The sequence below is a fragment of the Anguilla anguilla genome, chromosome 8 (assembly GCF_013347855.1).
Source record: "Anguilla anguilla isolate fAngAng1 chromosome 8, fAngAng1.pri, whole genome shotgun sequence".
Classification (NCBI taxonomy): Eukaryota; Metazoa; Chordata; class Actinopteri; order Anguilliformes; family Anguillidae; genus Anguilla; species Anguilla anguilla.
Window position 1 is genome coordinate 15,189,659 of NC_049208.1, and position 23,063 is coordinate 15,212,721.

The window sequence follows — 23,063 nt, forward strand, 5'->3', positions numbered from 1 at the left end:
TATTTATCACAAATATAATGACATAAATATCTATCCTACGGCCCAAAACCTCAGTAAACTCGAATTTAGAATAGATGGTGCCCAGTCTAGCCTACTTTAGATGACAGATACATAACACGTTTAACTAGACTACTTGGCGGCACGTCGCCTACGCACAGCTCCACATTTAAAAAAGACTCCTTTACGCTTCAGTTTGAAATATCTGGTTATTTAATGGGAATTCAACAGAATCGGTAAGGATGGGTAGGATAAGAAATACAACGTAGGGTAATAACGTCAGTAGGTAACGCACAGGCTGTCAAAATGCCAGCGACACGCCTACACGGAGGTTAGTGCCGTTCATTCACTACGTTTTTCCGCTTCCTGGCGAGCGAAACATGGCGCTGCCGTGGAGGCATTGCCGCAGGTGGACCGTGGGGAGAAATGGGGCATCTTCTCTAGTAAACGCGGTCTGTGGCGCTGTCACAGCAGCAGGGCGGAGAGAGGAGAGCATAATCTGTGTGGGAGTCCGTGGCATTGCGGGAACCAAGGTAAAGCATTCATTTTAGGGGCTTGTCAAAATCTGAGAAGGTCATGCGGGTTTAGCCGGTAGTATTAGCTAACTACCACGAACCGATTCACATGTGTGTGTGCTCAACAATAAATAGTCATATCACTCATGTTACATATTACTTAGATATTATTAGCTACTAAAATCGAAGTGCTATCTATATCAAGTTATTCATGATACATGTGTACACCCGAAACCCACCTCTTCGTAGCATAACCGGTGAACGATTAGGAGAGTCTGGGAGTCCTAGCTAAGAAGGTCAACTGTCAAATAAGAGTATCGCGTACAGTAGTAGGAGTCCTCAGAAGGGCGAAGGTCTAATGATTCGTCCTTATCATACTCACCTTGCAGCGAGTCAGCAATATGTATCATTAAATAGACACCTAGTTGTGTTTTTAAGTAACGCAGGACACATCAGCTAACTTACCCTATACATTTGAAAATAAATACGAAAATGGACGAGTAATGAAATGTCATACTTCCTTCTGACGCCTGATTGTTACGGGAAAACTTGTATTAATGGATGGCCGCATCACTGTCAGACCTAGTTACAAATATTTACGATGTAAACATGAGATTGATATTGAGGAACATTAGGCTTCAAAAGAATGCTATATGGAATGTTGTTTTAAGTTCATGGTTAAACCAAGAAATTTCCACGTCCTGTCTTGTTCGTTTAGTGGTTCTCAACCTTGGTCCTGCTCCTGCGGCCCACTCTGTACGCTGCTTCCGTTCCAACCGCAGTTGCAATCCCAGCATTTAAACGAGCTGTTCATTTTTCTTAATTACGTGCTTAATTAGAGTAATTGTTGGGAATTCTGAATCGATCCTACATAGGTACCTGAGTGCTGAGTCCCTTTAATACACTGAAGTTAAGTCAATACAATAATTTTATGTTGAAAACATTCATGGCAGTGATATGTTGTAAGCAAACCAAAGAGGAACTCTATTACTAGCTATTTTGGGAAGATTTCTGAAACATGTTTTTAAAAGAGCTGAGAATCTGACCTTTTTCTTCTGGATTCAACGATTAATGATTGGTTTTAATAGTTTAATTTATATTATTTGTTTCAGGTAACCTCTACCAACAGACATGTGAATCTTCCCTCAGTCAGGATATGTAGTTCCCTACTAAGGTACATAAACTGCCAAGAATTAGATTTTCATTATTGGTTGCTGTTAAATCTTCTTTAACGAAAACCTCTTTGCCTGTAGTTATAATTACAGGTCCCTGAACACTACAGAGAATGCCAGCTGTTTTAAAAAGCTGCACAGTGATGCCAAAGCAAAGGATCCCTTCACATTGGCTCAGAAAGACTTGTATAACTTATATGATGATATTAAAAAGGTGAGTGTCCGAAATATGTAAACGGTAGAGTCTAATGACAAAGCCCTCTGCAGTCATTGTCTTGCCCAAGGAAGATATTTCACATTTCAATCCCCTCCCAAGTTTCTGAGCATGTGGCATTCTTGGTTGAACTCCTAATAAATGCTACACAATGAATGGAAAGCACTGAACTGACATTTGTGTGACCATTCCTTGTCTAAGATGGAGGTTTATTACTGGCTATTATGTTGTAAAACTGAAGTAATTGTTTTTATAACCTTGTGATATTGTCCCTGTCAGGAGATGTTTGTGTCTAAAGTAGAGCTGAAGTCTGTGTGTGATTACTACTTCGACGGGAAGGGAAAAGCCTTGCGTCCCATGATAGTAGTGCTGATGGCCAGGGCGTGTAACCTGCACTGCAACCGCGACGGGTAAGACCACAGTAATAAAGTTTTTTTTTTTTTTAATGTCCTCAGACAACACAGCTTCATTAGTATTTCACGCTCACGACCAGTTAACAGAAATTAGCTGTGGTTTATGCGTGCAAAAACCAAAAATTCTAAATTTGCTAAATTATATTTTGTTGTCTACTTTGCAGATATCAGCATTAAAGCTTGAAAATATGTGATTTTCTGTGGCATAAATGTCCTGTGACACCTTTCATTTCCTTGGTTCAGTGCTGTTATTAATGTTGATTCATTAAGTTAAGAACCTGACAAAATAATAATTTAGAGCATATAAATATACAGCTCTGAAATGAACCAGATATTCTCCCTTTGCCAGTACCTACATGATTCATTGCCACAATTCCACAAATTTCTTCTTCCAAAGAGAGCTTCTCCCAGGCCAGAGGTCCATAGCTATGATCTCGGAGATGATCCACACGGCCAGCCTGGTGCACGACGACGTCATTGACGGATCTGACAAGCGAAGAGGGAAGAACACTATTAATGAAGTGTGGGGAGAGAAAAAGGTCAGCCCATCTGGTCTGAACTGCTCTTTTTTTTGTTGTAGATTTACCGCTTAACTATCAACACCGTTTTGATTTAAAGAACCAGTGTAATTTCTCTGCTCTTTTGAATGCCTCATCATTTCTTAAAAGGAAAAGTATGTGTCTTATGATACAATAGGCCTGATCTACCCTATTGTATGTGGATGTAATGTAAGTTTGTTTTGGGATAAACAATTTCTCACTGGGAATTTCCAGGTTTTTTTTTTTAAAGAAACACTACGTCATGGCTCAGTCCAGTTTCCTGGATTATAATCTTGTGCATTTAACATGATTTATAACTGAAGACGACCAATGTGGTTAGTTCTACAGGAAGGATGGAAATGGAACACCCAGTGCAAGAAGTTTATTTAATTTCAGGTCTCAATACAAGCAGGCAATTGTACAAATTTGAAGCTTCCAAAAAGTGACTTACTCATTTTACTCATCTGGCTGCAGTAAGACCTGGAGTGGCTCAAACCGCTCTGCTTTGGGAGTGCCTTGTCTGTCTGTCTGTCAGTCAGTCTGAGCTGTGCAGTAAAACCAGCCCATGTTGGAATGAAAACTCCTGTGGGCGGGACCTGTTCATTTCTGCTTTTCCCTTTGCTCCAGGCCATCCTGGCTGGCGATTTCATCCTGTCCGTAGCGTCCATGGCAATGGCTCGTATTGGCAACACCACTGTGGTGACAGTGCTGTCCCAAGTCATCGAGGACCTGGTGCGAGGTAATGGGAGCAGCTCTCCTTTAAACAGAAGATAAGCCGTATACAAGTGATTCAGCAAGAGCGTGAAATGCACACTTCACAAGGTTGCCAGATTCTTTTCAGTCTTTTCAATACCCATCCAAAGTGGCGTCTGCCCCCCAAACCGGTTTAGAGCGCACAACTTATATGGACTCGGCTCACGGGTTGCCGCTGTCGACTTGCAGGTGAATTCATGCAGCTTGGATCTAAAGAAAACGAAAACGAGAGATTCAAGCATTACCTGGAGAAAACCTTCAAGAAGACTGCCAGTCTCATCGCTAACAGTTGTAAAGCAGTATGTACGTTCTATCTCGGCATCCAAAATGGAGCCATGCAATTGAACACTGGACAAAAATGGGGGAAACTATTTAATGTGCTGACACCCATTCTTTTATATTGAAAGGTATCGATTCTGGTGAACTCTGATCCGGAGGTGCATGAGATTTGCTTCCAGTACGGGAGAAATGTTGGAATTGCGTTTCAGGTAGCTTTGCATCTATTTCAATTAATTATTTTTTTTATTATTGAAAATAGTTTCATAAACAAATCTGACAGGTATAAGTGTTTGTGGAAAAGTATTTTTTACTTCAGTACAATTTTTTTAAACACTAGTTTGGTTCACTGTATTTCCATACCATATCTCACTAGACACTATGTACTGTGACCAGTTTCACCTTGGAAATGGAATACCGTCTTAGCAATAAATGTAAGCATGTGTAATATTTTGTGAGTATAATAAATAGAAAAGTTTGTCTTAAAAGCAATTTTTCCTCAAGAGAGGGCTGAGTCTTTCCCCCTTTTACTTTCAATCTCAGAAGTATCAAATTTTGTGTGTTTTCTCTGCGGTGTCATATTATGACTTTTTACCCACAAGCTGAAATTTTCCTGAGACTTTAATGTTTCTGTGCTCTGCCTCAGCTGGTGGATGACATTCTGGACTTCACGTCATGTGCCAGTCAGCTGGGGAAGCCCTCTGCCGCAGACCTTCGGCTGGGATTGGCCACCGGGCCTGTGCTGTTCGCCTGCCAGCAGGTCTGTGTCCTGTGACAGCCCACATTGTAAACCAGTGTTGCCAAGTGCCAGGGATTTATTTCAGCCAAGTATTCTTTGAAACACCCCTGATTTACAACTGCCCTTCTTACCACCTCCTTTACAAGTTCATGCCTATCATTGACATATTGAGTATATTTAAACTGAAACCTTTCACAACCCCCCATTTTTGGGGATTTATACAAATCCCCTATACTGGCAACCCTGTGTTTAACCCAGTATTAGTGATCCTCATTCAGCTAAGAACCAAGCCAGTGTGCCCATTTCTCTGGGAATGGACTCCCTCTTTTTCTTACTTTACAAGACACAGCCGAGCTGTTCTGATAACATGCACAGACATTCAGACACCGCTTGCAGGAAAGATTTACTCTGAACAGGATGTGACTATTTTTGGCTGTTGTCCATGGTATTTCCTGGAGGGGGGCTAGTAACACAACCCTGAGCAGACAAACACAAGTTTGTATGTATTTATGAAGCCAAAGGAAGTACAGAAGTAAAACCTGTTGTGTGATGATTATTTTATTGTTTCGTTTTTTTTTTAGTTTCCTGAGCTGCATGCGATGATTATGAGGAGATTCAGTTCCAGTGGAGATGTGGAGCGAGCCTGGCGGTATGTCATGGAGGTAAGGAGTTTGAGAGCTGATACCTCAGAAAATTTTAGACTCACCAGAAACTTTGATACCAAATACTTTAGGCTCTCCCGATACTCTCCGATACCACAGACCCTGAAAATAACCTCACATAGCTAAGCAACAGAGAGTAAGGAATGTGTTGTGGAGTATCCCTGGAGTTTGAGGGATCTGTGGTAGTAAGGTGTGTGAACCTATGAGAGGTTGCGAGATACAGAAACGCAGCGATACCCAGCCACTGAATTCCACGTTTCTCTCACCCACCCCGCCCCCCTCCCCTCAGAGTGACGGCATCCAGCAGACCAACTACCTCGCTCAGCGGTACTGCCAGGAGGCCGTGAGGCAGATCAGCAAGCTCCGCCCCTCCGCTGAGCGGCAGGCGCTCATCCGGCTGACCGAACTGGTCCTGTCCCGGGACAAGTGAACCCCCGCCCCCCCCGTACACGACGTCACTCCAGGCAGCTATTCCTCGGGAGTGGGTCCCACTAAAGGGGTCGTGGCGGTGGCCCGTTTAGCGACCAGCTGTGCTCAGCTAACAAATACGCCAGGTTACCAAATGTGCCTATGCTCCTAGTTACCCACCTGCATGTTCAAATTGATTACATTTCCAGTTGTGTGTACACATCCACTTATTACTCTATTTCAGTTCTCTGATGGAACGGAGAAAGAGTGCTTGTTCACTTTCCCCATTTTCCGAGCACTTTTCCCCACAGAAAATTTAATGTCAAAGACGCTAGCAAGCTCGCTACCTGTTGCTAGCCTTTCTGTACTTCGCATTGGCAGAAATGATTGCCGTTTCTAACGCATCAGGTACATTTATTTCTATTTCTCAGGTCTCCGCTCTCAGTAACCCTGCAACTGGAAACGCGATCTGTGTAGACATGTAGGCTGTGAGGAGCCAGGAACTGGATACATTTGGTACCCTGGGCATTTCTGCTCATTTGACCAGTGAACTATGAGGAGGGGGGTTTGGCTGATTGACCTGCACTTAAACTCAAAAATGGTCAAACCGGCTCTACTCGATTATCAAATGCACAAAGGCAGTGACACATCAAAAGCAAACCAGTTAGAAGAATCTTGCTGAAATCATTTGTAAATCTTGTCAAGTATAACAATCAAAACGGCTATAGGATAGCTGTCGAATCTGAGAAGCGGGGAACTCCGGTCTTCCCGTCTCCCAATTGGCAGAATTTGAGAGAGAGCATGGCTCCGCCCCCCTCCCACTTGTGTGTCATAGAGGTGCACAGACAGGAAGAGGAATCACTGCATCGCTGTCAGACTTGGTTGTACACTGTACTGTAAAACACAGTTCTGCCTTCGCCCTTGTGCCAGTCCCAAAGGCATCTGGGACAGGAACCCGGGGAGACGGAGGACTTCTGAAGTTCAATGGGATTCTGGATGTTACTGTCATGTGGACTTGTTTACAGTCCTTAAGGATCCGTCCACACTGCAAGGCCAGTGTGTGTGCGCGTGTATGCATGCATACACGGCCAGTTGTACCCAGTGTATCGGTATACATTGTATTAATTCAATGAACAAAGCCTTATTCCATGTGAACTGTGTATTCAATTATTCAAAATAAAAGCCAATTTTTAAAAAAACCCAGCCTTCTATTGCAGCATTACCACACACCTCACCCAAAAACAAAATTAAGATTTTTTTTTTCTGTGGCAGAATGATTTATTATAAAAGACTGTACATAAAATTTCAATTAACAGATTATATATACAAATCAAGGATGAAGAGACAGGGTTCAGATGTTGCTCCCGAGGAAATTTAAGTTACAGAACACTTGGAACGTTTAATATAACAAAGCAAACGGACAAGAGTATCAAGGCGTTATCAGTGATATCCTGAAATGTTTTAGATTAGTGGTCAAGAAAACTGTTAGTTCCGTGTGAGTGACAGTTGAGGAGAGAAGAAAGGAAAGATCTCTTCCTGGAGCAGTATGATGACACAAACGAGATGTCCAAACTCAAGGTTATAAATTTGACTGTATAAAACAATTTTACCAATTAAAAATACTTCATGAGGACTACATGGGCTCTAACGCAATCACTTTGTCAAATCATTCAACACACACAGCTGGAAGGTGCCCACACTTTGTTTAAATAAAAATGCTTGTTTACAAAATGAATGACAAATGGTCGCTCTGAAAAAAGCTTTACAGACCTGAGTTATGAATCTAAACAGTCAAAATGTATAAAAATGGAAATCCCAATACACAAGCATCTCGAGGTTAACCGTGTCAAACATTTAGGCTTACCAGTCATTTTGGCCCAGAAAAGACCTCTTCTTCAGTCAACAGTACTGGGATGAATGGAATGGCATCACATGGTCCACTGCCTTTTAATATTCAATAGCACAACTGAGTACAGCAGTGTTTTCAGCCCAAGGGCTCATTTTCAGCAGCAGACTGTAATCGTGAGGGAAACTGGAGCCAATTTGGAGCTGCAGTCTGCATCTGTGATTGTTGATAATGGCACCATAGCTTCCTGTGTACTGGGGACCAGTTCACATGGAAAACCACGTTCAGGGCGCTGTAAAACCACAGTGAGGTCCCTCTGGGAAATGGGGCACGTGGAAATGCAAGCGGTTTGAGGAGCAGGGCCGACGCTGGGCCAGGGGGCGGGAGTTCAGGGCGTCCGCCTTTAGAGAGGACAACCCACCGCATCCGCAGCCACCCCCGTCTCCTTCAACCTGCACAGCACGGCCCCCGACGCTGCCTTACAGTTCCGCTATCAGCACTTTAATTACAAATCAAAGCATGGAGAAAATGAGATCAACAGCTCCACTAATGCGTCAGATACATTCGGTAGAAAAAGAGCGCTCACTGTAAATATCACACAATGGAAGCGAAATGGATGAACAAGTACATTTATCATACATTTTCTTTTTTTTTTTTCATTTGTACGCATGCTTTAGGCGATACTTAATTACATTTTAGGAATGTCTGCCGGCTTCAGATACTGAAAATGAACTTCGCTGTATTCAGGACCACCCACCCCTCCCCCCCCCCCCCCCACCTAAAAAAAAATAATAATAATGATTTTGCCTTTCGTCAGCTTGACAGAGGAGAGGAAGGAGAAAATGACAGTTTAACCTGACCAGTAAAACAATCCCTACTCGATGTGTTCACGTAGGGTGTAGACCGCTCAAGACACCAATGGGCACCCACAGGAACACGCTAACGACGACCTACTGGCAGCTGCTCACATTATATACAGTGAAGTAAGAGGGCACAGGATCATACCGGAAGTTAGAATATAATCATTCACGTCTCATTGTACAGGAAGCGCTTTACAGCTCTACGCACGCTTCCCTTTCAGTGCAGTGGATACTTTGCCCTTCGTTTCGGTCAAAACAATCCAAGCAGTAAAGCACTTCCATTGTATCATATTAGTATATTTTAATCCCCAACTCCCCCCCCCCAACAACCCACCTCAAATAAAAAATAATCAATAGATTTTTTTTTCTTCTCATTTGCAGTTCTAAAAGGAACAAACATTGCGTCACATCCGAATGCACTGGCCTACGCTCCGCAGGTCAGGTCAGGCCTGGTTTTGTTTAACTGTAGGCGTGACTGAACGAACAGGGCCCTCTCAGTCGGCATAGTGCATGATGGACTCCACGTAGTTTCCGGGGAAGAGGCCGGTCACGCCGTTGCAGACGCCCTCGTACCAGCCGTCGTCGTTCTTCTTGATGATGTAGATGATGGCCCCCTCCACGAAGGACAGCTCGTCGTCCTTGTCCTTGGTGTAGTCGTAAATCGCGACGACTGAAAGAGCAGGGGTGGAGATTAATGAAGCCAACGCCCGGAAGCGTTCCGAGGGTGTCAAACGCCCTCAAACCAACTCAACGCTTTGTTCTATGTGCAGTGTTAAGCAAATATAAACCCATTTATCCATGTGCAGCTCAATCCTGGCGATGCGCTTGAATAAGTTATGATGTTCAGGTTGGAATATGCAATGCTGACTGATGACTGTGCGTCTGGCTGTGTGAACACGGTAACAACGTGGCCAGTTTAGGGCTGCCCATAGCTTGCACCACAGTGGTCCAGATTGCAACCGCCTCCATTTGCCCAGGGCAAGGAAGAGGCTTTACACACAACCTACGTTTGATTCTGTGCAGCAACAGAGCGAGTGATCAGAGGGAACAGAGCGAGTGATCAGTGGCAACAGAGCGAGTGATCAGTGGCAACAGAGCGAGTGATCAGTGGCAACAGAGCGAGTGATCAGTGGCAACAGAGCGAGTGATCAGTGGCAACAGAGCGAGTGATCAGTGGCAACAGAGCGAGTGATCAGTGGCAACAGAGCGAGTGATCAGTGGGAACAGAGCGAGTGATCAGTGGGAACAGAGCGAGTGATCAGTGGGAACAGAGCGAGTGATCAGTGGGAACAGAGCGAGTGATCAGCGGCAACAGAGCGAGTGATCAGAGGGAACAGAGCGAGTGATCAGAGGGAACAGAGCGAGTGATCAGTGGGAACAGAGCGAGTGATCAGTGGGAACAGAGCGAGTGATCAGTGGGAACAGAGCGAGTGATCAGTGGGAACAGAGCGAGTGATCAGTGGGAACAGAGCGAGTGATCAGTGGCAACAGAGCGAGTGATCAGTGGGAACAGAGCGAGTGATCAGCGGCAACAGAGCGAGTGATCAGTGGGAACAGAGCGAGTGATCAGAGGGAACAGAGCGAGTGATCAGTGGGAACAGAGCGAGTGATCAGAACAGCAGGGCGCACTGCAGAGCTCACCTTTCTCAGCGTAGGCCTTGGGGGCCCACTGAGGGTCTCCGTCCGCGTAGGGGTCGCTGTAGTGCACCACGGCTGCCTCCTCATCCTCGTAGTCGACCGGCGGGGGCGGCGGGGGTGGCGGCGAGTCGTCGAACAGCGGCACGTCGTCGGGGGGAGGCGGGGGCGGCGGAGTGGGCGTGTCCGCTACTGGGGAGGGAGGAGCACACAGCTCAAAAGCCACACTTGCTAAGGCCCCGCCCACCTCACAAGGGCTGGATAGGCGTGTCACAGGGGGACGCCAGCTCGCCATGCATCGCGACGCTGCCTGCGACTCATGCATGTCCAGGCAAAGTGGGTATTAGGTCGTGCACTTCAGCCAGTATGGTTAGTGAAAATAGCGCCCCTCAGAGGGTGCGAGTATGCATGCCATAAAACCCCTTCTCTGCTCCTCCATTTGTGCTTTACTCACAAGCTACAGCCTCCCACCTCTTCTGCAGTACAGAGGAAATCGATAAAACTGTGCTGGGTCAGATCATACGCTTCCTTCTACACGATCCCAAGGGTAACTTATGTTCTATTCATATGGAGTCCTTTTTACATTCCTACCATCTGATCTCACGCTTCATGGTGTGGTTACCAAGATTTCCAGCAGATGGCACCATACAGGGTTTGATTTGGTTTCTTTTTGTTACAGGATTAGTATGTAGCCAGTTTTCCCTGAGAGAGGGTTCATGTAAACAGAAATGAGACAAGTACAAGACAATGGATGGTATGTTATTACAGGAGTGCCAATTAAGGGGGCTATTAATTTCAACATGCGATATTGCCATTGACGTTCTGCGAGCTGCTTTGTATCCTGAGAGTTTGAGAAAGCTTAGAGAGTGTAGGCAGAGAACACAGAGGAGTCTTTCAACGCAGACTGTAAGCCGAAAGGTTTTAAACTAAATTAACTTTGGTTTCTACGCAACAGCCAGGTTGCGCTGAAAAGCAGAGCATTTCAGCTTTTGTAGCTTCAGTATCGATTGAGGGAAAATGACTGTCTGGAAAATGCCTGTCTAGTACTTAGCCCCCGCTTCAGAAGTAGCACACTACTCACGTATTGGTAAATTGATGCACTGGTAAATTGATGTACTGCAGGCAAAAGGAATCTTAGGTGGAAGAAACCCTGGCATTTAGAAGTACAACTAATTGCCGGGGGATACGGGAGTCTTGTAGACAGGACACATTAAAACATTCTCGCTGCGTGCGTCTGAAGCTTGGCTACCAGCGTTCTCTCCTCAGCCAACCCTAAATACGCAGATCCGGCTTTTAAAAGCGGGCTTCGCTCGGCCCACCGTTTCCATGCCGACAGCTGGGGCAGTGTCAGACTGCGGTAGCTCTGGTCTAGCAGCGGTGCAGCGGCAATGGCAGTACGCATCGGGGGGGGGGGTTCGGACAGGGTGACGCAGGCGCGGAATACGGAGGGGGGAGATGGAGGTGAAGAAGAGCTACGCCTACGAGACGAGGCCGAGGGGACCATGCGCTCAGGTGCAGCTAGGGGGCGCCACTGCGGACTTACTGTTCTCCTGCACCCTGGCCACAAAGCCCGTGAGGGGTATCTGTGGAGTCAACTGGGGCATGGGGGGAGGGGGTGGGGCAATAGTCACTGGAGAGAGAGCGAGACGGATGGGGAAGGGGAGAAAGAGAGAGAGAGAGGGAGGGGGAAATGAGAGAAGGAAGGAGGAAGGAGGGCGCCCGGGTACAGGACAAGAAAAACAGAAGCAGATGTCAGTGTCAGGAAACAAAAGAGAGAACCACATGGAGAGAGGGGCTAACCACAAACCAAGCCCCCTGCCCCCCCCGGCTCCACCACAGATAGGACACACCTGCCCAACACCACCCAGGGGGACGGTTGGAGGGGGGTATGGGGGGTAGCAGGTGTTCGACTGCAGTGAGAGCCAAACAGCGAATGAAAGCTAACACAGCTAACACAGAAGAGCTTACAGACTGCTGCACACTGGCCAGACCTCTCCATGCTGACAGATCCAGTTTAACCACAGACCTCCACTTTATACTGTTCCTCTCTGTGTCCAGTTCACCCCAACATCTCTTCCTCTGGCCTCCCATCATATCTTACTCTCTCAATCTGTCTCCATTTCTCGCTCGCTCTCTCTCTCTCTCTCTCTCTCTCCATTTCTCTCTCTTTCCGTCTGTCTCCGTCTCAGTCTCAATTTGTCTCCCTCCCTCTCACCACCAGAGAACTCACACCCTTGTGTTTTTCCTGGTCTGGCTCAGTGGGTTCTGTCACTCTTGGCTCTTCCAAGTGATGGAACTTTCAGTCCAACACAACAGGAATGGGATTTTATATAAAGAACGAACAGTGCTTTCACGGTTAAAGAATCATTTGTGCACTGGGAATGCAGCTCCTCTGTGGCCCTCCTGGGTCCCTTTTCTGGGACACCCCGACCGGCGTGTTGCCTTCAGGCCGGGACTCAGTTTGTAACAGTGAGAGAGGAAAGGATACTCCAGCATCACTGGCCCCCAGTCCGCCCAGAGCAAACCTGCCGTAGCGCCACGATGTCCACGCTGGGCACCGATGAAACAAACCGCTTCTCAAACCAAACAGCTGCCATTTTCCCCAGGGACAGCTCCATGAGGGACTCTGTCATCTGAGGCTTCCAGCGGGAAAAAATATGTGAACACACCACACCAACAGGAGCCTGAGTCCATCCGCAGCAGGCAGCAAGAGGCACTTAGCGGAAGAGCTGAGCGGCCAGGGGCCTGTGCGGTGTCTGAGAATTACCGCTGTACACGGTGTCCTCCACAGAAGTTTTACAATGCAGCCTTAATGGGCTCCTACTCAGAAATGTCAGAGAGCTGCGATGCATGTTTGAGTGATGTGAGCTGGAGAGGTTGAGTCTAATCCACCAAGGCAAAAAATGAAAAAATAAAACTTGATAGTAAGAATGGTGGCAAACTTCCTGAAGTAAATCACTCACTTTCTCATGCCCGTTCACATCCAATAGGGGGATTTTATGTGACGTCTGAGTTAAAGTGGCAATAGAAACCGCGGTGGAACTGGCTGTTCTTACTGTATTCCATATAACGGTCGACAAGACATCCCATTACAACACTTGTCGGGTAACACCCAGCCTAGATGTATATTTATGTTTATGGATCTAAATCCAGCTCGGTCGATCAGCATCTGTATTGCACTACATGCCCAGAATTCGACCTTGTGAGTAAATGTTTACCTCCTGAAGAATCTAATCAACTGGAAACAAGGATGTTGTCTGTAATGTTAAATGACTGCGGGGCATGGGAACCGGACTCGTCCAACAGCAGCAGTCCATTTGCTGGTACAGACTGTGCTTGTGTCTCTCCCACAACCCAGGAATATCCCGCAAGAGCTCTCCAAAGAACAAACTATTAAAGCACACATCCTCTTTGCAAAGATTTAACAGGAATGCGTTCAATCCACTGCAGGTATTAAATCTTGAGATTCTCACAGGAGGTAATCCAACAGTGGAACTAAATTCAGCTCATCGTGGGGGGCTTGGAACCTGAAGTATGCTCCTGCTTTTAAACTCTGCTCTACTTTTTAATTACCGTTACAGTGCAGTCTCTACCCATTTGATGTTTGTAACTTGTTAGTCAACTGCCTTGTTCAGTAACTTTTATTTCAGGTGCCCCTTGCAAAAGAGATTTTGAACTCAGTGGGGTTTTTCCTGGTTAAATAATGGAAAAATAAAAAATGAAATCAAAACGTTTTATGCACTTGTTGTACAGGCATATGCATGATTTTTCCCCCATTGGTATGGTGTATATGAATTGTAGATGTCATTGTAGTGACATCATTGTTACACATACTTTTGGGTATGTGGTTCAGCTGGTGATTCATACAACGTATGAGGGTTCGGTTTGGGGGAGAGGGTGTGGCTTACTTGAGTTCTGGGGGTACACGGGGCCGCCGTTGACGTGCGGCTGCTGCACGGAAAACTGGGAGGTGACGGACGGGGCGCGCCGGTACGTGCCGGTGGCCGAGACGGTGGACACCGAAGAGGTGGTGGAGTTGTGCCGAGAGATCTGCCGGGATATCGTTCCGAACTGCGACATCGGGATGGGACCCAGCCCAGGCCCCTGGGGAACTGCCGCTGTTAGTACCCAAAGAGGAGGGAGAGAGAGAACCCAAAGGGAGAAAGTGAGCCACACCCAGTCACAGACAGGACCCAGTTCCCAGCAGTCCGTACCGCACACCGCAGACCACCCAGCATCATTATAACCCACACGGAAGACGGGAAAGGGACAGATGCACCAACAAAGTGATTCAACCAATCATTCGACCAGAGGAGGGGCAAGGTATCAGATCACAGTACCACGGCCCAGGAGACGTAGACAGGAACATTATTAACGGTCCACATATCAGATTACTGTACCAATGCCGATGCAGAAAAGGATGAGAGCACAGCATTATTACCCATTAGTTAGGGGGAAGGACAGCCATCAGATGAAAGAACTGAAGTAGTGGACATGAAAATGTTAGAAATAAAAAACGTATAAGGTGTGTCCTGTGGCATAAAAGGTTGTATTTTCACACGTCCAAGAGTAGATTAACCTGCCCTGTAAACAATGTTTGAAACAGGTTGCTGGAAATATAACAGTGCCATAATTCACTGTATATGCACCGATCGCAACAAAACTTCGCAAAAAATGCAGAAAGCTCTGACAGTCCAATCTACCCACAGAACTGCGCTGATGCTAAAGCTTTTGGCATTCTGAAATGATTAAAATTGTTGAAATTCTTGCGGCTTGCAGAACCCTGTCATGGCTGCCTGTCTGCAGAGGTGGTAGGTCATAAATCGAGGCAGAGGTGCATCCTGGAGAAGCATCACAGCCGAGACTGGGCTCAATCCCGGAAAGGGACAACACCTTTTTATGATCACCACACGCCAAAACCAACTTAAAGGTAAAGCGTATGTTAAAGATAAATTCAACCTGACATTTCAGTAATCTTATTTAATTTTTTTTTTCATAATTTCTTTCATTTCATATTGAAACTGAAAGTCCAGGCCTAAATCTACACCAGAGAAACTGATGAGCTCACAGTAGTTCAGTGGACAGTCTGAACAAAAAAGGCATTTTTTACAGCAGGCAAACATCACTGGATGGTCTATGCTGAAGTGGCATCTTGTTGCCAGTGAAATGGCATCTTACTGCCAGACCTTCGTAACATTTGCTAGCGCAGCGCTAATTACTCACAGGGACAGCGCATATCATCTCTCTGCAGGTTGTCTGCGCTGAAGAAACTCTGGCTTTCACTTTAATCTGCACTAAAAACTGTCTGTTTTTAAAAAATAAATTTTGCACTTCCACAAAATAATTGAGAAAATGAACAAATGCATTAAGCTTTAATTGCATACAAACAGAAATAATGAGATAAATGCGCAAAAGACTTAGTTTACTTATTTTCTAATAAACAATTTTGTCCCCAGTTTGGAACAGTGCACTCCAGCGAAGGTGTGTGTGTGTGTGTGTGTGTGTGTGTTCCTTTGACACTCATCCAGAAGTCAGCGATTACATGGCACACCAAAGGATGCACTATTACCGGAGAACTACCACTGATCAGACGAGAGAATATCTCCCTGGCAACAGCTGGTAGCCTAGGTAACCTGAGGATGTCTGCCACGATGCTGGGAGGGACCGAATCAGCGGTAACCCTGGCTGGCCACCCTGAACTAAACTCACCTTGCCTGCAAATCTGAAGTCACAAAATCAAAATCTCCAGACGATTAACGGCATTTAACTTCTAGAACACGGAGGAAGACAAACCCACCCCACAGCAAACGTGCCCCGTTCGCCATCAGCTACAGTACCGCTGCAACCACTATTTACCCACAGCTCTCTAAGAACAGATTCCATATCAACGGGACTAAATAAAGCATAAAAGAGTATCACAGTTCTCTGAAGCTGACATATTGAGAGGTGACTGACATACTGATTGTAAAATCCGTGTGGAAGCACTCCGGCAACCTACACCTCAAACCACATTAAGAGAGGAAGTCCAGTACGCCCATCAGACCTCTTATCACTGCGCTGTGCAACACGAGCCGTTATTGCATTACATTAAATTACAATCGTTTAGCAGACGCTCTACCCCAGAGCTACTCACAGTACAGGAACACAAGTGCATTCACCTGATTTATACGAGTAATAACGGCAGAACCTGGCTAACAACACTCCCACACTAGCAGGAACATACGCAACATCACTAAAGCACTAATGCAAACAATCAACGCTAAGCGAGAAAGATGAACATTCTACTCTTAATGCAAGCTTTCGCACCGTTCAAAACAAATGCACACCTTCAGCCTTCACACGGCACATACATTTCATGAATGCAACCCCAACAACATAAACCAGGAAATAGGGAACATGCCGGAAGGAAAAGGAAAGGCTTCAGTGCGGCCACAGTGCTTATTTTTATTTATATTTTTATCTCCGGGGCTTTCTGTAATGGCTAGGCTTGCGGTCATGCTTGGAAAAACCCAACACGTTGAAAACAGCCCAACGGCACCAAGCTGCTAGCTGATTATAAAAAGCCTGGACCAGCGAGACAAATTTACATGCTCCAAAGCCACATGGTCAGCTAGAAGCAGTCTCAGAGTTTGAGACTTTCACACGTCAAAACCTTTCTAACTGCAAATATGCTGTACTGGGACTCTCCCTGGACATTAATTGCACCCCACGTGAGAAAACCTCTTGGGGAACGGGGTAATGGAGGGGCTCCAAGGGGGCAAATACTGACTGTACTGAAATGAGGTCAGAGGGGAGGGGACAAATTCAAAAACAGCCCTTTTGGGTCAAAGGGTCAGGGCGTGATAATTCAGCCCAGCTCTTAACCAATCAGACGGCGTCCTGCTGAGGGGAGACCTGCGTCTCTACTGGCACGCCAATCACCCAGAACTGAGAGCAAGGGGCCGCTTCCTGAGTGAAAGGATGTGGCGCTATGGCAACCGGTCCCCTCTGACACACAGGCAGATCAGCGAGTCACACAGGCCAAGCGGTCTCACACTAATCACCTGGCAACTGCTCTCTCTCTCATACCCCAGCCTCCGCAGCCCCATAATCATTTCACCCACTTTTCTGCCACTATCCACCAGCATTCCAATCAGACGTTTTCAGGGTTAAAGTCAAGCCACATTAATAAAATGAATAATCTGCTCAATCTGGACATTAGTCCTGAATTCCAGTATGGAATGCGTTTGATATATCACATATTAAAAAAAACTGTTGTGCAGTTGCAGATGAAAGTGTTTAAATCAGGGCTGCCCACCCCTGCTCCTGGAGGTCTACTAGTCCTGTAGGTTTTCACTCCAGCTCTAAAGCACACCTCATTCAACAGCTGGAGAACTACTTCAACCGCTAATTAGTATAATCAGGCGAGCCAAATTCGAGTTGAATGAAGAACCTAAAGCAGGGCAGATCTCCAGGAACAGGGCTGGGCAGCCCTGGTTTAAATGGATCTCAGCTCACAGCACAGTGGAGTGGAGGCACCGGCCCTGTTCTGTGCCTCTTAAAGCCCCTGAAAATGACACTCTGTTTAATTGCGCTCGTTTGATCCGCCGCCCAACTGGAGCGTTTCCTCGCTGACGCGTGCGGGCCAGTTAATCAGCTGTGACATCCATGCTGGGGTGGGCCTGTGGCGCGCACTTAGAGGGGAGGGGGGGGGGCGGGCTGGTGGTCACCACGGCGACCATACAAACCAGCCGCTGACATCACAGTCTGACTCGCCGCCCAACCAATATAACCCTTCCTTTTTCCCTTCACCTGCCATAGCAGAGGGCATACGGTTTGAGCCGGAAATGGCGACATCGTTTCCCATGTGATTTTGTGCGTGAGGCGGGGCTTACCTGGCCCTGGTCCTGGTCCCAGACTGGGCGGGGAGGGTGTCGGCACGGCGATGGGAATCCCAATGCTGCTGCTGCCGCCGCTGTTCTCCCGACTGCCGCTGCCCCCACTGCTGCCACTGTGGGGGGGGGGGGGGGGGGGGGGGGGGGGCACACACACACACACACACAAGGTGTGTCATACGCACTGTGCTAAATACACACTGTGCACTGTGTACCACACCCATAATGCTACACACACTGTATCTCACACAGTGATATCACACACCATGTCAATCAAAGTGCATTACACATGATATAACACACAGTGTACTGAACCTTACCTCTATCGTGCAGAGAGCATATCACACATAACCAGTCCCATACACACACACACGCACATACACACCACTGCACAAAAACACCATTCATGAAAAGCAGCTTGCCACAGAAGAAGCACTACCTGTTAACCTTGAGCTGCTGTCCAGCTCCTAATTTCTCATTTCAAACAGACTTTCTCCCTCTCTCTCCACTACCTTACCTGTATTCTCTCATCTCAAAGAATCGCATTACACATGGACTGCCACTTGATGAAATTCACAATCCATTTTACAGCCAGGAGTTTTCGGTGTGTTTTTTTGGTTCTTCCAAGCAAGTGAAACAAAGTGGACAGCAATGATAAATGAGGAGAGAGATGGACTTGCAGAATTATAATGTAATACCGGGTGGACTGCAGTGCCCGAATGTGACACAAGTGATTCAGTTTTCAATTTATAACTCCCAAAGACAGTATTAGCTTTCACGCACAGAGGGTGCCTGCACACCCAGAAACTCATCCAATTCACAGGGGTGCATTCACTTGAACTACGTTTTGGATTTTAAAATATTAATACCTCCCCGTGTACCAAGGTTGTTAAAAGATTCCATTAAATAAAAACATTGATCAATACAAGAGCCAAAGTTCACTTTGGCTTCACACACGCTTCATATACACCTGAGCGAGGGCACATATTGCTAACCCAGCTAAATCAAATGCTTGGCTCAACTCTAATTCTCTCATTTGGCTGAAATGATGAGCTGATATTCCATAAAGGGTCAGCTGTATGAATTTTAGAACTAAAATGAATTCCAACGGATTGCAACGCACACACAGACATGCACACTTGCACAAACACGCGCACGCGCACACACACACACACACAGACAAACGCACAAACGCATGCATGCACACACAAACACACAAACATAGAGCACATACAAACACAGAGACACACAGAATATCATAGACACACACACACACACACAAAGTAAACTTATCACAACCCTGAATTTCAGTCACTTCACAAAAGCCGGGCAAATTAGTCCCGGCATCATTACTGCTAACAGGCCTCCTGCAGGAGCTCCAGCTCATCTGCTGGCTGTGAACGCTGGACGAGCTCTCCACACAACCGAGAGCAGAAACACGACAGCAGCCAATGAGGGAGCGGGCTGCGTCCACAGCTCTAACCACGACGCCCACCAGAACCCTTACTGGTGATGTGTCGAAGCGCAGGGCTTCCCCTTCAGAAACCTCAAGACGTTTTTAAAGACCGGAACGGGCCGGTTTCACCACCGCCTCCACCCGACCTCTCACCGCAAACAGGAGGCGACGCTCAGCCTGCCAGTTGAACGGCCAGACAGCCAGGCTGAGCGAGGCGGTTTGGGAACCTAGCCAGGACACCAGGGAACACTTCTGTAAAACACGCTCCGTGAATGAAGTGCAGCGGGAGCGCTAACGCTCACAGGAAGTCAGGACCTCCATTTGAGATCTGACAGATGGCGTCTCATAAAGCTCCCGGCGCTGGCTCTCATGCAGACGCAGGACTGCCCCCACCCGTAGCCCTGCTGAAAGCAACCCGGTTTCTGCAGGGAGTCTCCCATCCGAATGCTGACAAAGTCCAGCACAGCTTAGCTTCTGCTGTTCAATTAATATTTTGATAGTTTGTGGAAAGCAGTAACCCACAATGTTCATCCAACGACAGCTCACTGTTCGCACTGGGTCCTGATCCTGACACCTGCTACACAAACAAGGTATAAAAAAAAAATAAAAAAACAACCAAATCCCTCGGTTACAAAAAGGATGGAACAGTGCTGCCCCCTGTGGGGTGAGACGATGGGGAAACTCAAACATCCCGGTGGATGACTGAAGACACCTGGACCCAGGAGTCCAAAACACCAAACACACCTTGTGTTCAGGGATCACTCTTACAGGGAACGGCAGAAATACTCAACAACCTGTAGAGTCCTGGTTCATCTGAAGAGCAACATTTCTCCTCCACCACCAGAGACACTTCACTCTCCATAATAACCAGCACGGAGAGCTCCCAGTGTTTATACTGTACCACGGAGTTCTTTCTAGAATAGGTCTTTGCCAAAACGAAAGGCTTTATACCGATTTTGTGTCAAAGGCACTGTGCATAAACACTATCCACGTTTCAACAGATGCCCTGAGACAAACCTGTCCATCATCTTAAGAGGCGGAACTAGCAGGGGGAGGTGGTGAATCCTGAGGAGCATGTATGGGCCATTGAAAGGGTCATTTACACCCATAAACGCAGTGGTAAAGTCCTTCAGGTAACGAGACGACAGTCAGCAGTCTCTCTCATGCGTGTGACACATGACACTCGTGTTTCACCCTGGCACACAGAACTACAGTGAGAATAATGGCATCGGCGGTCATTGTCCTGTTGATGTGCTTTCTGCGCAGGATCATAATTTGCACCAGCTGTTGACACTAATGTGATTCAGCTGTTAGTAAAATTGAAATAAAACCATGGAGAAGATGTGTGAATGTTATTTATTCCGGGGGGGGGGGGGGGGTTCCGGATCCTTCTGAGAATGACCAGGGTATGACATACCATGCTCAGAAAAACTACTGAACAAACGGACGGAAGTGGCTGCTGAGCACAGACTCTGTTTCTGTAAATATTACACTTATTTTACACTTCTCTGTATTCATTCATGGGCCCTGTCACATAAGATAAAACAGAGAGCACAATGGCCCCCAGCTCTCTACAGGCACAGGCTGCCAAACTGCCTTTAAAGGGTTGGATCATGTGATCACACACACACACACACACACACACACACACACGCACACGTACACGTACACACAAACGCAAACACACAGACATACAACAAAAATACATTTCCCAGTTTAGTTTCTGCATTGTGACCAACAACAACGATTTTATGTTTTTCTTCCATATTATGACTGGCATTGTCTTCTGGCAGATCCCCTCCAACACTAACAAAAGATTACAGTCTCCAAATAAGGCTGCTCAGAGGGTGTGTTGGCATCTGAATCAAATAAACATGAAAACACAAGAACCACATCTGCGCACACACAGACAGACACACACACACACAATTGCAATCTCACACAGATCACGACAGTTTCCTTCACACAATCAGTTTCGTACGCCTGTCAATCCTACGGCTCCACACGCGGTGGGGAGAGGAGACATGGGGGCGGGGCTAAGTGAGGTGGGAGGAGGGGATTGGGTGAGGTCAGGTGGAGGGGGCGGGGTTACCTGTGAGTTCTGGGTCTCTGGTTGAGGGAGGCGGTGCGGCCGGGGCTGTGCTGGCTGCCCAGGCGGGCGGGGCTGGTCATGTAGTCGTTGGGGACCACAGGGGGCTTGACCGGCTCCAGGGTTTTGTAGGATGTGTTTCGACTGGTGAAGCACAAACAGGGCGCCCCATATAAACACAGGGTAGAGCTGCATGCAGGAACGCCTCACATATATGCATCACGCATATATGCAGTCAGAATACATGCTGAAGACTGTGTGGGTGCTGGGAAAGACCTCTGGAACATGCCATGCATTTCACAAGCTTCTGTTTACGCATCTTTCAGCAAAAATAAAAACCCATCCACCCATTCATCAACAGTTTAATTAAACCACAGACAGAGACAGACACACACAAAGATACACACTCACATACAGACAAACACACAGATGTACACACACACAAACAGACAGACAGACAGACGGACACACACACATACACACTGCTGTTCTGCGAAGGCAGCCTTACCCCAGAGTGCCCCGCCCTGCCATGGGCGGGCTGGGTGGTTTCTGCGTGGGGGGGTTGGTTCTGGACAGCGTCCCTCCCCTGGCAGGCTGGTTGTTCCCATGCTGCGGGGAGGGGGGGGGGGGAACGTTTGTGAACACCCAGCAATGTGCCCGTGCAGTTCTGAAGCGCGACGCAGCGCTACGGCTAAAGCGGGAGCCACAGACAGCTGGTGTTTCCCAGATAAGCAGAGATTTTTATTACTGTTTTATCCGCTCTCATCAGGCTTTATTTAAGCAGGCAGCGGAGCTGTGAACTCGTTTCTCCGTTACGGCTGAGCACCTGGGGGGCCCGGGCCAGCCGGAGGCGGTCTGGCAGCCGGTCAGGTGCGGCCGGGCAGTCCAGACCGAGAGCGGCAGCGTGAGAGCCACGCCAGGACGGCAAGCTCGACAAAACCTTCGATAAGCGTCACGTTATCTTGACCACAGTGTCGCTGGATCCCAGTTTACAGTGTCTGAGCTGTTCAGTGAGCTAATCACAGGCCTATGCACCCCAAAGAAAGGATAATGTGTGAATTATGACTGTTTATGATCTTTATCAATTTTTTAAAAATCTTTATCTGGGAAAGCCATATACACAGATTAAGTACTATGAGCATTTTTATGTACTATTAAAAGCAAACAAATCATGACAATACAGTGACAAACGCGTAAAAGGCCACAGTTCTACTGTAACAAATATATAAAGCAGGTAAGGGGGGCGGGGTTACAGGAGGCTACCAACACTACAGAAGTAAGGGGGAGGGGTCAGGTGAACAGTAACTCTTACCTTGGCTTTTAGCCACTTAACGTGAGCCGGAAAAAAGAGAGAGAGAAAGCACAATGTCAAAAAGAGCACCTCTGAGGGGACGTCTGAAAAGCTAGCACAACGCTACAGAAACAGGATGGGGCCAAACAGGGGCCTGTTCGCCTTGCGCTGAAACACAAGGCCTCATACTCCTGTTTGGCTTTGAACAGGAGGGGCAGCACTGCACTGGTTTGATGCTACAGTGACTGGCAGATTACAGTGCTGCATTTCAGTAAGAAAATAAACATCTCTCTCACACGCACACAGGCACGCACAAAGACGACA

At 47.0% G+C, this 23,063-nt stretch overlaps 2 protein-coding genes across 7 annotated transcripts in view; one reads left to right on the plus strand and one right to left on the minus strand.

Annotated features, from left to right (window-relative positions):
- The first annotated feature begins 278 nt into the window (after positions 1-278).
- Positions 279-5,710, plus strand: pdss1 (prenyl (decaprenyl) diphosphate synthase, subunit 1). Its single transcript, XM_035430559.1, has 11 exons — positions 279-530; positions 1,625-1,686; positions 1,766-1,898; positions 2,178-2,308; positions 2,709-2,850; positions 3,478-3,589; positions 3,793-3,902; positions 4,011-4,091; positions 4,526-4,639; positions 5,200-5,280; positions 5,570-5,710. The coding sequence occupies exons 1-11, from the start codon at positions 378-380 to the stop codon at positions 5,708-5,710; spliced, it is 1,260 nt and encodes a 419-aa protein (XP_035286450.1). The 5' UTR covers positions 279-377.
- Positions 5,711-8,349: 2,639 nt separating this feature from the next.
- LOC118234165 (abl interactor 1) overlaps positions 8,350-23,063 on the minus strand; it is a 45,732-nt gene continuing 31,018 nt past the window's right edge. The window contains exons 4-11 of one of the 6 annotated variants that reach the window (XM_035430554.1): positions 22,761-22,775; positions 21,957-22,057; positions 21,452-21,592; positions 17,904-18,019; positions 13,938-14,147; positions 11,573-11,659; positions 10,036-10,218; positions 8,350-9,064 (exon numbers count right to left, since the gene is read on the minus strand). In XM_035430554.1, coding sequence (XP_035286445.1) covers positions 8,889-9,064; positions 10,036-10,218; positions 11,573-11,659; positions 13,938-14,147; positions 17,904-18,019; positions 21,452-21,592; positions 21,957-22,057; positions 22,761-22,775 — 1,029 coding nt within the window. In that variant the 3' untranslated portion in view covers positions 8,350-8,888. Of the gene's footprint in view, positions 9,065-10,035; positions 10,222-11,572; positions 11,660-13,937; positions 14,148-17,903; positions 18,020-21,451; positions 21,593-21,956; positions 22,058-22,760; positions 22,776-23,063 lie in introns of all 6 variants that reach the window. The other 5 variants (XM_035430553.1, XM_035430555.1, XM_035430557.1 and 2 more) reach the window with 5 other exon arrangements.

Coding starts and splice junctions, on each gene's coding strand:
- pdss1 (XM_035430559.1), top strand. CDS start 378: ATGGCGCTGCCGTGGAGGCATTGCCGCAGGTGGACCGTGGGGAGAAAT. Junction 531..1,624: donor GTGGCATTGCGGGAACCAAG/GTAAAGCATTCA, acceptor TATTTGTTTCAG/GTAACCTCTACCAACAGACA. Junction 2,309..2,708: donor CTGCACTGCAACCGCGACGG/GTAAGACCACAG, acceptor CTTCTTCCAAAG/AGAGCTTCTCCCAGGCCAGA.